This window comes from Diabrotica undecimpunctata, chromosome 9, assembly GCF_040954645.1.
Source record: "Diabrotica undecimpunctata isolate CICGRU chromosome 9, icDiaUnde3, whole genome shotgun sequence".
NCBI lineage: Eukaryota > Metazoa > Arthropoda > Insecta > Coleoptera > Chrysomelidae > Diabrotica > Diabrotica undecimpunctata.
The window spans coordinates 87,110,358-87,125,877 of NC_092811.1; the positions used below are offsets into that span (position 1 = coordinate 87,110,358).

At 33.9% G+C, this 15,520-nt stretch overlaps 1 protein-coding gene across 2 annotated transcripts in view; it reads left to right on the forward strand.

The window, feature by feature from the left end:
• LOC140450229 (uncharacterized) overlaps nucleotides 1–15,520 on the forward strand; it is a 92,938-nt gene that overhangs the window by 36,773 nt on the left and 40,645 nt on the right. For both annotated transcript variants that reach the window (XM_072543737.1, XM_072543738.1), the window contains exon 2: nucleotides 7,312–7,471. In XM_072543737.1, coding sequence (XP_072399838.1) covers nucleotides 7,330–7,471 — 142 coding nt within the window. In that variant the 5' untranslated portion in view covers nucleotides 7,312–7,329. The remainder of the gene's footprint in view (nucleotides 1–7,311; nucleotides 7,472–15,520) is intronic.

Consider the following 15,520-nt stretch of genomic DNA (forward strand, 5'->3'; position numbering starts at 1 on the left):
CCTTCATAGTCGTTTTGGAATTTTCGTTGGTCATTGCAAGATTAGCAATGCGTTTTCCTCTAATAGATTGCATTTTCGGTTTGTTTATTAGCACTTCACTATAAAACAAATCGTAAAAAATAATTTACAAAATATTTTTACTCCTAAAAACACAACAATTACGATCTACACAAATCAACATGTGCTCACACTACAGTCGGAAAAATGAAAGATTAGTCATGAACGATCATATCAATCGTTTATTTTGTATCTTTGTATTTTTCTTAAAAAAAACAAACGTTTATTATAGAAAGAGGCAGCAAATACAAAATAACTAATTGATTTTATCGTTCGTGAACTGATACTCTTTACTAGTATTTGCCGCATCGTAATCAGGAAAACATCATTACGTCCAGTTAGTGACTTCTGCCTGATAACAAAATGGTAATTTTGCACTTAAGTATATTTAATGCTTTAGGTAGCCAACTCTACGTGCATTGTAGGACTTCGTGATATCTGCCAGACTGAAAATTTATATTGTGAATCGATCAGTACACTTAACTCAATTTTAACAAAAATGGACTTAGTGAGTTTTGCCGTGACGACGACGTTTTGTTCTCTCTGTGTCAAGTCGTGTTTCTGCCGCGTATATCATTATTGGTCTGATGACCAATTCTGCCTTTCATTTCTTTTCGGATAGTTTTATTTCTCCAAATGTTTTCATTCAGGCAACCTGCGGCTCTGTTTGCTCTATTCACTTCATCTTCCATTTATGTTTCGAGCTTTCCGTAGCTAGATAATGTGATGCCTAGATATTTAAAATCCATCACTTGTTCTATTATCTGACCTTCCAGCTCCAATTAACATATTTTAAGTAAATTTACTGTTTTTTTTAACGACATTAACATGTTAAATTTTCTGAAGGTTATATTAAATTGGTGCAGCATACGTTGTAAATCATCTTCACTTTGAGAGAGTAGTAAGGCGTCGTCTGGATAGCAGATTATTTTAAGTTTTTTTTTTTTCATGTGATATCCTTTTTTAGTTATTACTTTTTTATTATTTTATCCATAATAAGTTTGAACAATAGAGGACTCGGGGAATCTACCTGTCTTATTCCATTGCCAGCTTCAATAGGGTCAGTTAGTTCTTGTTGTTCTACTTTTAATTTTATTGTATTGTTTTGGTACATATTTTTGATCGTTTTGATTATTTCTGAAGATATCTCTCTTGCGTACAATAAGTGCTAAAACGTCCTTTAATTTGACCCTGTCAAATGCCTTCTTAAGGTCCGCGAAATACAGATACGCCGGTTTGTTGTATTCTAATAATTTCTCTTGCACTTGTCTCATTGTAAATATATCGTCGGTACATGATCTTTCCGACCTAAAACCTTGTTTTTCTTCTGCTAGTGTTATAATTTCATTCTGTTTATTTGTTATCAATTTGGTTGTTAATTTTAGTGTTGCATTTAATAAATTAATTCCTCTGAAATTTTTCGGGTCCGATTTATCTCCATTTTTGAAGAGAATTATTAGGATGCTTGATCTCCATTCTTGAGGAATTGTGGTTTGTTCTAATATTTTTTGAATTAGTTTTAGCAGGTTGTTTGGTCAGATCTGGTCCTCCGTACTTTAGGAGTTCGTTCGGTATTCCGTCCTCTCCTGGTGATTTTGTATTTTTTAATGTCCTTAATGCTTCTTGTACCTATTCCTCCTTAATATCTATTTCTTCATTAGTCGTCATTGCTGGTGTTGGTAATTCATTATCATCACCTTTAGCAAATGGGAATCGAAAATAGTCTGTCCATGTTTTCTTCTGAATGTATTTCATTTCTCATAGTTCGTTATCTCTTTTCTTTGTCCTCTGATTATTCTCCATATTTCTTTTTATGTTCCATAGAAGTCGTGTTCTATCTTTTGATTTTGATAAGCTCTGCCAGTGTTCCTTTTTATTTGTCTAACTAAAGTATTCGTTTCATTTATGATTCGTTTATAGTGGCTGTATACCTGTTGTGTTTGTTGTGTTCTGTATTGTAAAAAGGCTTTCTTCTTTTCTTCATATTTTGTCTTAACTTTCTCTCTAAACCATAGGGTTCTCTTTTTTGATATGTTAGTGTTCGTTACTTTCCTCTTTCCAAGTGATTCTGTTGCTGCGTTAATTATGTTATTTTTGAGGTTATCCCAGCTTTCCTCGATATTATCGTTCTTTTAATATTTCATTTCCAGCGATCTTCTTTTTCCAGCGATTCCGTATATGATCCTTAGACTTTGATTTTTGTTTGTGTTGACGCTGCTCTCTTAGGTGTGAAGTATTTCATGATGATTCCTATTTTACATAATACTAGGCTATGGTCGCTACCTACATCTGCTTAGTTGAGGCATATTACGTCAATTATTTTTGATGGATGTATATCTCTTTTGGGAAGTTGAGCTTCATTTTAAAAGACAGAAAAATCCCAATACACTTAAAACGAAAAACCTATGACACTTGTATACTACCAGTTGCAACTTATGGATTGGAAACTATGGCAATAACAAGAAAAATGGCAGAACAATTAAGAGTAACTCAACGGGCCATGGAGAGGGCCATGTTAAATATAAGCCTCAGAGACAAAATTCCTAACACCGAAATACGTCGAAGAACTAAAGTAACCGACATCATGGAAAAAATAGCGACATTGAGATGGCAATGGGTAGCACATGTAGCAAGACAAGACACCAACAGATGGTCTCATAAAGTGACATTCTGGAGACCTCGAGAAACAAAAAGAAGCGTGGGAAGACCCAAAAAGAGATGGATAGACGATATAACAGCTGTAGCTGAAAAGCAATGGATGAGAATTGCAAAAGATAGGGAAGCGTGGAAACAATTGGAGGAGGCCTATGTCCAACAATGGATGAATGAAGGCTGAAGAAGAAGAAGAAGAAGATATATCTTTCGGTTATAACATAATCTATCATCTTATATATGCGTTGTATCAAATTGGAGATCATTAGTTACAGAATTTGTAAAAATACACCTCTAAAATTGTCGATTTGAATCAGATCCACAGACATATAAGATGCTAGTATTATATTAATTAATTAGATTAGGTATTGGCTTTCCATGCCAGATGGCCCAGGTTCGATACTGGCAGACACCAGAAATTTTTTAGTTTCTAATTTAACTAAGCCACCTCGAAAGACACGTAAAGCTCTCGGTCTCGGCTACGTAAATAGTCTTTAATACCAAAACCTGCGCCAGAAGATTTTACGAATGGAAGATATACAGTAAACCAATTGACTGAAGTACTACCGGTTATAACAACAAACTTCCGAAAAAAGAATTAGCACTAGGTAGTTGTTTTGCGATTAATTTGTGCCATGTCGTTCGATGCCCTCTTATATCGGTTTATTTGTTATCACTTAACATTAGTTATCTTTAACATAATTTTCTAAATACAGAAAATAATTTCTGTCAGTGTATTTTTAAATTACTAACTATCATTTTACAATGTTACAAGAGGTAGTAATTATCTCTTTCTCGGCAATCGAAAAGGTCTCATTTGCCCTTTACTAAATAAATATTGCAGTAACTTTTGGATTATTCGTTTAAATCTGTTATTTTGTATGGATTTTCCTAGATAATTTTAACTTACTTGAAAATGTTTTAAATTATTAATGAAGTTTCCGCTATGAAAAGTATTTTATAGTTATGTATTGTAAAGAATTATAAGGTTGAACCCATAGTACTAAATGAATTAGTTAGCGATATATCGGTTACTTTATTAAATAATTATTCGAAACGAAAGCGTTTAAATAAACCACAATGTATTGTAATAAAAATTATATTTTGTGGTTTGTTTTGACGTTTCTACTTTCATTCCGGAATTCATTTGAAAAAAGTCACAGCAAAAACGACTTTTTGATAAAAAAAACTTCTTGACACATATTTTATTAAGAACTGACTATCTGTTATCACTTTACAATAAGGAATTTCATGAGATAGAAGAAATGAAACAACACAACATTAAAATAGATCCTGAAACACTAGTACCTGTGCACAGTTTCAATCTTGGGCCATGCCAATATTTATTCCCTTTATCAACATGTCTTACCTAAATGTTTCTCACCAGGTCTTTTTTAGTGTTCCTATCATATTTCCTCCAGGAATTTTTAAATCAGCAATTCTTAATATTATCTTGTTTTTGTCACTCAATTCGCCTATCTAAGCAATCTCATTTCCATCACATGCATGCGTGGTTCCTCTTTCTTTTTGCTGTATAACATTTAGCTCATGATTTCTCCTACTAAGTTTTAACTCTTTTTCTTTGTGAGCTTGTCTCCACTGTTTCAGTTTTTATTCTAAATCCTTTTCAGTTGTTTTACTAACACAGCATTATCAGCATACTCGTATATTAACCAATGGGGAATTTTACTATATATTAGAAATAAAATTAGAATAAATAAGGACTAAGCACTGAGCCCTGATGCAATCCTACTTTTACATTAAATTCATCATTCCCTCCTCACTTACCCGAACACTAGTTGTTAGTTTCTCATACATATCTCTAACAATCTACACAGACACTCCTTTTTTATGGGAAAGAGGTGGTAAAACTTCTAAAGTCCGTACCAGGCTGATTCCTGTTAAGAATAACTTGGCGTATGTTATATATAAGGGCCCATCTGCACGCAGTCCCCAAAGGAGTCATACTCGAAGATACACCCATAGCTCCCTGCCTACGGACCAAGTCCACCCCATCATCCGAAATATTCATGCGATAGATCCTCTTCAGATCGGTGCATCACATGATTAGCTTGACTTTTCTCTATCTCACTCTCTCTTTCTCTCTCTCTCATATTTGCTGCATATCTGCTGCATATTTGCCATCTCTAAGATTTCCTTCTTTCTGTGTAATTAGTACCTTACCTACCTTCCTGTGTAATTTGCTGCAGTCCTCGTTGAGCATTCTTTACTCTAATACATAGTGCTCGACCATGTCAGGCACTCCACAGTCTGTGCAGTTTCCATCCGCAACCTTCTTGATATATTATGTAATCTTCCTGTATATCACTACTAGTGATTTCTTTGGGCTTTCCTTAGCATTCTCCTATATATTTCTCGATGTTAAGCACTTGTTGCCATACCGTTACCGCGTAGAGTACAAGAGTGGACCATTTATATTATTATTCTTCTTTTAGCAGTCCCTGGTCCTCCCGCGTTGGATATAATCCTTGTTACCAACGCCGTCTTCTTCGCTATCTGACTTGAAAGTTAAAACCTTTTTTAAGCTTACGCTTCTTCAAGAAGGGGCGCCTTCCCTTTTTTGTTGCGGGAGTGTTTAAAGGAGTAAGTAACGTTAGTTACGAGTGGGTAGTTTTTAGGGTGGTATACTGCTAGTGAAGCAGGGGCTTTGAAGTGGCAGTATTGTGTAAGAAGGATTTAAAGTTAGCCAAAAAAGCGATGAGCAGAAGGTACCTCCGGTGTCACTAGCCATACTAAAGAACGGCTCTTGAATCAGTGTTTTTGGTGTGTAGTTCTTCGATATTTAAGGGGGTTGTTCCTAGAACGTCGTAGTACTCATTAGAAAGTTCGTTACCAGCCAAGTGTAAATTCTTGGCTGGAGGACATAGAACTTTTATTGTGGAAAGCCTGGTAAGTACCTCGGCGATGGCAAGGTGTTTATAGTCTATTTAGCTCTATTATTGAAGCTAGCTATTGTGCGAAGGATGTAGCCTTTTATGAGAGAACGGACTCTGTCCTTTATTGATTGAATGTTCGCAAGTTTCCCCTGCATTTTATAATGATTTTCCTTTCTATTGCTACAATGGCATTGGTTTGGCGATTGTTTAGTGACCCATAGATACACGCCCTGTATTCGATAATTGGCCTAATCAAAGCTAACGAACGACGAAATTCTTCGAACGACGTATTTAACATGCACACTAAAAGTTTGCCTCGCTTCTTGGACTACTCTCAAATATTTCACTTTTTGAAATTTCACTTTTTTTATTTCACTGTAGGACAAAAAGTACATAATAATAAAAAATTTTAAATTGGCATTTATGACATTGAGGCTTATTTGTAATTGGTCGCTGTTTTAACTTATTTATAAATTCAATTGTTTTTGTGTTAAGAAAATATTTTCAAAATTATATTAAAATTTCAGAGAAACATTTATTAGATAAAGGCATTTTTGTATTAATTCTTTTTGAGATGTATTAGCAGCAATTTTATTAACAAAACTAATTTTATTTGGTGAATTTTTTTCTTTCTAGTTCAACTTTGTAAGATATTTTGTCTTTTTTAGCAGCTCTTGATAATAATTGTAAACACAATTGAAAGCTCGTGATAATAAATAGTTAACCAATAGCCCCTTTTATTGACTCCAACCCATCCAAAACATTTATATATTTTTTCCAAACGAGTCACAAGTACTTCTTTTTTATTATTTACATATATATATATATATATATATATATATATATATATATATATATATATATATATATATATATATATATATATATATATATATATATATATATATATATATATATATATATAGGGATTCTACAGTATTCACTGCCTTTCCCTCGCTCAACCGTTTCCATCTCTCTCTGTTGTTCCATTCTCCATCGTTTAGTCCTCTCTTACTCATGGCGTCGTCTACTTCGTTCCTCCAGGATTTTCGGGGTCGTCCTCTTTTCCTCCTTCCTATGGGGCTCCATTCGGTTATTCTTTTTATCCATCTGCTGTCGCTAGCTCTTCTTACATGTCCATACCACTTTAGTCTTTTTTGTTCTATATATGTTAGTATGTCTGTTTCTATTGATGTTCTTTGCTTTATTTCGTCATTACTTCTCCTATCCATTCTTGTTACTCTGCAGCATCTTCGCAGGCATTCCATCTCTGTTGCTATTATCTTACTGCTGTTCTTCTTGTTTATGATATATATATATATATATATATATATATATATATATATATATATATATCATAAACATATATATGTATATATATATATATATATATATATATATATATATATATATATATATATATGGAATAATAATGAAATTTAAGGAGTTTATGGAAATTAACCAATAACTTTTGTCAAGAATTTTAATTCTGTACATATGATAATCCAACTGACGTCAGAGAAAATTATTGTAAAAAAATCACTACTCTAATAATAAAAACTCGTAGCGGCAAAAGTGAACGCCACTGCCAACATCCAAAACTCCACCGACCTATTTTTAGTGCGAGTACAATCATGAACATTCTCCATATGTTTTCCTGTATATACTCATTGGCAACCTCTCATTTCGCGTTTTTCTTTTTTAGAGTTCCTAAAGTATTAACATGGGAAACGTACCTAGTTCGTATTTCGAAGAAAAAATCGACGACCCTTTTTGGTCCAACGACGCATCCACATCGAAAACAGTCGCAAAAAGTTCGTCAAGCCAAAATTTGGCCAGTACGAAAACAAACTTAAGCGAAGTTGGTGAGTACATTTCTTTTGTTTGTATTTTTAGACCAGTAACCCGAATTTTTATTCGTATAAACAATTATATAGGGTGTTTATTAATATTGATATGACTCAGCATAATACTTATTTATTGCCGTTTTATTATATCTAACACTTTCCTAGATATTTTAATACAATATTAGATTAAAAAACAAAGATTATTAGGTGTTTTTTTTCTAAAATTTGCTTAAAAGCACATTAGCATTTAGTAGTGGATTTTAAATAGCTAACAAACAGGTTTAATTTGTCGAAAAACCATCATTCTTTCTTTCTCCGCTTCCTTTTACCTTATCAGGGTGTCAGATATCGAAAAACCATCAAAACTAATGATAGATTTTGTAATTACATATGATGACATTGAATATGATTGTGCAAAAACTTTTCTTATATGGTTATTATATACCGATATATCAACTAACAAATTTCATAGGTCACAAAAATGTTAAGGTTCAAGGTTCGAACATGCAATATTATGTGACTCAGCGAGGTTTGGTAAGGTTTAGTTAGGTTAGGTTTGGTTAGAGTAGGACGTAAATTGTAAATTGTAGATTGTAAAGAAAGGAACCGTTTGTCGTCATAGATCTTTCCACACTGCTACCTGAAATATATTTTTTGTATAACCTACATTTACATTTGTGGTTTTCGTATAGGTATTAGTGCCTACTGTTCAGTGTGTTTTTGGGTAAGACCTTGCTACAAAAGAAACTTAAACGTCTTGTTCGCTTGTTTGTCCTTTCTAAGCTTTTTCGAGGTTTGGTCGACTACTTTTTAGTAGTTCTTCTTCATCTTCGTAAGTATGACTGAATATAGTGCACTGTTATTTATTTTTTACATATCCTTGTTGTGACTACAATCCACAACACTAACTAAGTTTCACAAGGAATCTACGTTCCTGTATTTGAAACTAAGTTGTTGGTTGGTTGACAAGAAGCTAAAATACTTCATGGTTGGGATGCTAATGGAATCTCTCTTTAAGTTTCCTAGCGATTTACTTTTAATTTCATTTGAAATAGATTTGACTTTAAGGTCTCTACGTAAATCGTCATTCTGAACATGCCAAGGAGCATCTACAATATTCCTTAGTATTCGGTTCTGGAGCGTTTCTAAATTTCTATAATTGCTTTTTTTTGGTACAGCTCCGTAATTGTAGGCCATAGGTCTACACCAGTTTCAATATCTGTTTGTAAATTAGTACTTTGCTTTGGATGGAAACTTGGGAGTACCTATCCATCAGCCAATACATCTTTTGTACTTTATCTTCAACTGTTCAGTTTTCTTTTTAAAATGGTCCTTCCATTTCTTTTCTTACTAGGAATAAAATTGCTGTTGTTTAAGATAATTGGGAGATAATTGATTTTTTTGTTCGTAAAGTTAGTATGAACTGATTTCTGTTCAATAAACTTACACACGCCATTTTTTGGACCAGCGTTCTATGCCATTAATTGCATTTTGTAGGTTAACAGTAGATTCTTCTATAGTTGCTCTTATTTATTCTAAGGACTGCTGTATCATCAGCAAATATGGCTAGTTTAATGTTTTCTCTCTCCGGAGTGTCAGATGTACACAAAAGGTATAGTACTGATTCAAGAACGCTACCTTGTGAAACCTCTGCTTTTATTGGCTTTAACTCAGAGTAATCGTTTTCCATTTTAACTTTAAATTTTCACTTGTGTAGGTATCACTACAACATTTTAAAAAGTTGTATAGGAAATATTTTCTTCAGCTTCATTAATAGGCCGTCGTGACATACTTTGTCAAATGCTTTTGCGATATCCAGAAATACTGCTGAACAAATTTTGGCTCCTTCCAATGCTTTCTCTATTTCAGTTATTATTCGATGGATCTGCTCGGCTGTGGAGTGTTTATCACGAAATCCAAATTGGTGTATCGAATATTTTTTTGTTTAAATATATGGTTCATTCTTCCTTGTAACAATTTTTCAAACATCTTGGAGATTATGGATAGTAAGGAGATTGGCCTGGATGATATTAATTCATGGTAATCTTGCCCCACTTTGGGTATCGTTATGACCTCTGCAGTTTCCCAAAGGATGGAAATATATCTAAGTCTAAAAGATGCATTTAGTAGGGTAAGCTAGTAAGCTTTACTATGGCTTTTGTAGGTAATCTTTTTAGTATCTCACTATTGATCAGATCAAACCCAGTAGCTTTATTTGTATTGACGTTCTTGATTAATTTTTGAACTTCTTTTGTAGTAGGTAATTGTATGTTAATAGAATTAGTATCGTTCATCGTCTACATGAGTTTCCCCAGCGTTTGAATAAAATATATTTTCTAAATAATCAGCGAACGCATCCACTTTCTCTATGGGATTTCTTGACTATGTTCTGGTTTCTTTTCGTGAAGGAGGTATATGTTGAACTGGCTTATTTATTTTTCTGGCCGCCTTCCAGAGGGAGTAATCGGTGCATTCATCATCAGTTAGTTATCTCAGGTACTAACTGATTTATTCGTTTTTAATTTTAGCGATTTCTCTGTGCAGATGTTGTGTGAGTCTGTTTAGCTCACTTTTAGTTATTTGAGTCTTCTGCCATACCTTCAGAGCCTTTCTTTTTTTCTTAATTAACTCTCTAATTTCTTTAGAGTAATTGTTTAGTGATGTAGACCGCTTTTCTCATAAATTTCTGATTGGAACCCGTAATTTCTGTAGTCCGTAAACCTATTGGTCAACGAAGGTTTTACTCCAGTAGTAACACTTAAGCTAAGTAACACATTACCTCACTAATGGTTAGTAGAATTGCGAAGTGGTCAATTATAAGCTCCTTTACATCTTCTATTTTTATAAAATTTGTTATTACACCTCTGGATATGAAAAAATCTAGGAGGTCCGTGATTATATTTGCATCACTTGGTCAGTAAGTGATTTTGCCAGTAGAATGCCATCCACATTTGTGTCCAGTCACAACATGCTGCAATTCTTTAACTTTAGGTATTCAGAGCCTGGAGCTCCAACAGGTATTTTTTGCATCAAAGTCTTCGCCAACTTTGTATTTTTCATCCAAGGTTAGTAGGAAGTTAGCATAGTCTTCTCTTTTGAGGTTATGTTTAGGAAATATGCAGCTGCAATCTTAAGTGTGTATTTCTTAGTTTTAACACTGATTAAAGCACATTGTATTTCTTCAGTTTCAATTTTTTTCACGTTCTCGGTAGAACACTATTTTTAACAGCGACAGCAGCTCTCTGGCTGAAATTTGTGGATATATGGCATGATAGATTTCATAACCTTGCAGCCTAAAAAATGATTGTCTAGTTAGATGTGTTTCTGCAATTAGGCATATATCTATTTTCTGTGTTTTTAGGATTACTAATAACTCTTGCTAGTGTTTTAAGAGTCCATTTGTATTCCATTTGAATATCCTACAGTCCGGAGGTATTATAGTCTCATTAAGATCGGCTTCTGATGTTCTTAAGCGTGTTCAGCTTTTCAAGTAATTTTTTATTAAATTCTTCTTGTTTAGTCATTTTCTATATTATTTTTTGCAACATTTCAGTTACTGTATCTATATTATTTTCTTCTACTGGTTGTCCGCAACTTCAGCACTTCTTAAACTTCGGTGTCTATTTTCCATATTTTTTATATTTAGTCAGCTCTCAGGAACCTTGTTACTTTTATTTTTATTTCTTAGTGTTTGCAGAGCTTTTGCAGTACTACATCCTCTATAATTAGTAGAATTGTCATTGCCACAGTTAACACATTTTGAAGATATATTTTTGAGTTTTTTAGTCTTGGTTTATATGTTTTCCAATGCATTTGACACATCTTGGTTCCCTTTTACAGTAATTCTGTGTGTGCCCGTATTCCTGGCAGCGCTTGTATTGAGGCATCAATTTTGGTTTTCTGTAAGCCTCTATTTGTACTCTCAGATCCAATATTTCATTAATAGCATATCTTTATTTTTATTAAAGGATAAAGTAAAAAGTGGAAGTGGCGTTTTATCTTTCCCGATTAGTATTTGATTAACCTCCAGTATATTGAAGCTTTTGTTCTTCCGGTCTTCTAAAATTCGTTTAGCTTTGCAATAATGGTGTAATCTTCTTGCAACTATCTTTTTTTTAAAAGGTAAAAGAAATAATAAATTAGACTTACTCACAATCAATTTAATTTAACTATCCAGACGATCGGTTTCGCTTTCTACAATATGCAAAGCATCTTCAGGTCTCGATACAAAGTTAAATAAATGCTGAAATAATAAACCCATATTAGGGTGTTGTCTAATAAAGATAAACAAAGATAGATGATATAAATTACAGTAATTATGCCAATATTACATGTCTGTGGTTTTTTCAAAATGAATAAAATGTTTAAGCAGACAAGGTAAGACCCAAAAATTGGTAAAATAGTCTATTAAATTGTAATAAATTAATAAATGAACAAATAAATAAAACATTACTTACATGCCCGTACTCTATTAATTGATGGTTGAAAGAACATGGTTCAAACTATCCTGTATTGTTGATTGGAGAACTTAAGTCTGCTATTGTAATTGTTTGACAGTAAACGGGGAAGTTCTTGAGGAGACAGATTTTATCCAATGAAGTAGAGATAGGTGTAATGTGATTGTTTGTTAGATGAAAGTAATGTTCCATACCATTGAGTTATTTAAAAGTTATTTATATTTATTCTAGAGATATATTAGTGTCTTGCCTTAGGTGCTTGTTCTTCCAGATTGTGTTATTAAGAGATCCCGCCGCTTTACTTGCTTTTAAGCTTTGTTGTCGTACTTCTTCTTCATCTCCGTAACTAATGTTGTCATACATTGGGTTTTTTCTGATGATATTATCATATTGTATTTCTTGTCTGTTGTATTGAAGATATGTGTTAATCTTTGGAGGTCGTCTTCTATCTCGGCGATTAATATGGCGTCGTCTGCATAACATAATATTTGGACAATCGTCGTGACAGGGAAAATTACACTTTAAAACGGTCATTTACTGGAGTAGGGGAGAATGGTCCACAGTGAGACGGTCTTTAGTCATTCGAGATTTTTCCACAACTTTTTCTATATATATTAAAAACACAAACAAATAATCCTGTAAATTGGCCTTTATTTTACAAAAATACACAACAGATTGAACTTGAAAACATGAGTGTTTCACTGTATCCTACAGTGGTCCACACTGAGACATATAGTGCTCCACACCGAGACATCGTTCATTGAACATGTAGTGCCCCAAAATTTACTTCGAACTACACAATTATTTTGCTTCTTTGTTTTTCCTTATAACACTGGTACAGGTAAAATCATCACTATGTCTTGCGATAAAACACTAGCAACGTTTGGATAAAGGAACTTGTTCAATTTGCTTTTTCCTTCTCAAATAATTAATCTCATATTCGAAATCATCGAAAAGATTAGTCAAAGTCTTGTCGACAAAACTTTTTACTTGAACTTAGTCATCAATGACTGCGTATCTATTCAGTTCTTCGAATCCTGTTATTGGTGCATCAAGATCGGCATAATATTCAGATGAGCTGTTCAGGGATTCTGCTTGGTCATTTAAAGAACTATTTACGAATTCGATAAATCGTTTTTTTACTGTCTTAGCTCTAGCTTTGCATTTTTCTGCGTTCTTTATTTGAAGTTCAATTTTTTCTGGAATATCTGTTGGAATGAAACATTTTCCGCGTTTTCTATTCTTGGAGTGGCTTTGGGGTAGCCTCGAAACACTTGAGGGTTGTTGTCATGGCGGTTGCTTTAGAATCATGGTCAATAGTAAGTGTTGTTATCACAGTATCAAAATTTGTGCAGGAATCTGAAACTATAGATTTGACAGTACCATTAGAACATGTTAACTGTTCAGACCGATTTCTGATGAAACTATGAAAAAAATCCTCTTCCGCAAAAACATCCCGATCATAAGAGAAAATACACGATTTACGGAATCCTTGCAGGATGGCTTGAACGAGAGTATATGTGGATTAATTTCGCATAATATGTCCGAAGAACTGTAACTTTCGAGATTTGATGGTGGTCAGTACTTCTCGATTCTTATTCATTCTTCTGAGGACCTCCTCATTTGTGACTCGGTCAGTCCACGGGTTCTTAAGCATTCTCCGATATAGCCACATCTTAAATGCTTCCAGTTTTCTGCACATATCTTCGTTTAACGTCCACGATTCAACACCATAAAAAAGGACAGAGAAGACGTAGCATCGCAGCATTCTTACTTTTGTATCAAAAGAGAGGTTGTGACTCTTGAAGAAGGCCCCCATCCAATTGAAGGTGGATCTAGCTTTTCCGATGCGTGCTCTAATCTCCTGGTTGTTGGTCCATTCTTCAGTTATTATGGTGCCGAGGTAGTTGTAGTGCATCACTCTTTCTACAGTGTCTAAAATGAAAAATAAACATCCAATGGTTGTAGTTAATTACTGCAACGGGGCGGAAAGGTTAAAATAGTCACTTCATTGGATTGGCTCAATCCACACATTTAATTGAAAGATGACTTTCGTAGTTATCGAACAACAGAAATGTTGGATTTCTGTTGTTAGGTATGTCTTATGAAATGACGCATAACTTCCACAAACAACTTGCTGCTCATCCAGCTCTAAGGTGTTGCAAGTCCCAAACTACCAGTTGGTGCATTACCAAGCTGGTGGAATCCAAAGTCCAAATATAATAGCTGGTGGAATCGTGTTTCCTAAAGCACTTATGCAACAATAGATCGTTACTAAAGACCCTCTTTCAGCACTAGTTACTTGACTCACTTTTTTAACTCGTTTGCAAGAGATCGCTGTTTTGTTTTCTGCACAATTGTCTTCCCAGTTTTATCTAGATTCCATACTCTAGAGCCATCGGCAACTTTTTTGTGCTTGCTAAGACATTGACCAATGTATCAAAGAAACTTGACACATTATGTTTATTGAAACATGTAGCACGCAAGAGACTACATATTTCTGATTGTCTGATGCTTAAGTTAGATGATCGTTTTTTAAAACCTCTTTCATTCTAATCCGACAACTCTATTTTCTGACCAATTATTTCGAAATCTGAATATTGTTTTTTTAGCCATTTCGTATGCTAAACGGCAATTTCTAAGAGTTTTTGGGCCGTAGTTCATTTTTGAGCATATTCCGAGGTATTCGGTCAGTGCAAATTCTTGTTCTTTCGACATTATTTGGTGGCATTCACAGAAAGGTCTCATTTTCACTTCGGTATCAGGGCTATTCCTTTGTTTTTTCACGTATCTGAAATAGAAAGATTATTGTTTATTGAAAAAATAAAATCTTTTACGCGAAACCTAATTGATTCTCATCTCCTTTACAATTTACCTTGCTAAAGTCTCAAATGACACCCCCTTCAGTTCTACTACTTTTCGCAATGAAAACCCTTCTTTTGTGACTAATTCTACGGCTTCTCTCATTTAACTGTCAGAAGAAGAAGCAATGTAAGTCTTTCTTGTTTGTTTGAGTTTGTATTATCCAACTAACGTCCTCGATGGGGTACAGTGAGACGCGTCTCAGTCTGCCTTACTAAAGATTGTCTCACTGTACCGCACAGGTACAATTTCACCAAAGTCTGTTATTTTTTCTAAATTCTATAAAATAAAAGAATCTATATAGAAGAAGAATCTAGAAAATAATAAAAAACAATCTGAGATTTGCCGACGACACCGTTCTGATCGCAGAAACCCTTGAAGAGCTACAGACATTGGTGAATAAGATAGCAGACTGCAGCGAAGAATATGGACTATCTTTGAACATAAAGAAAACTAAATTTATGGTAATATCGAAGAAATCAACACAAAATGTCCAAAATTTGTATTTGCACAATGAAATTATGGATCGAGTTAGCAAATACAAATATTTGGGCACTTTTATAAATGAAGACAACGATAGCTCAGCAGAAATCAAAATAAGAATAGAAAAAGCCAGATCCATATTCACTAAAATGAAGAGGGTGTTCTGCGGAAGAGATATGAGCCTTGAAATGAAACTTCGCCTGATGAGATGTTACGTACTTTCTGTGCTGTTCTACGGAATGGAGTCATGAACGTTGAATTGATA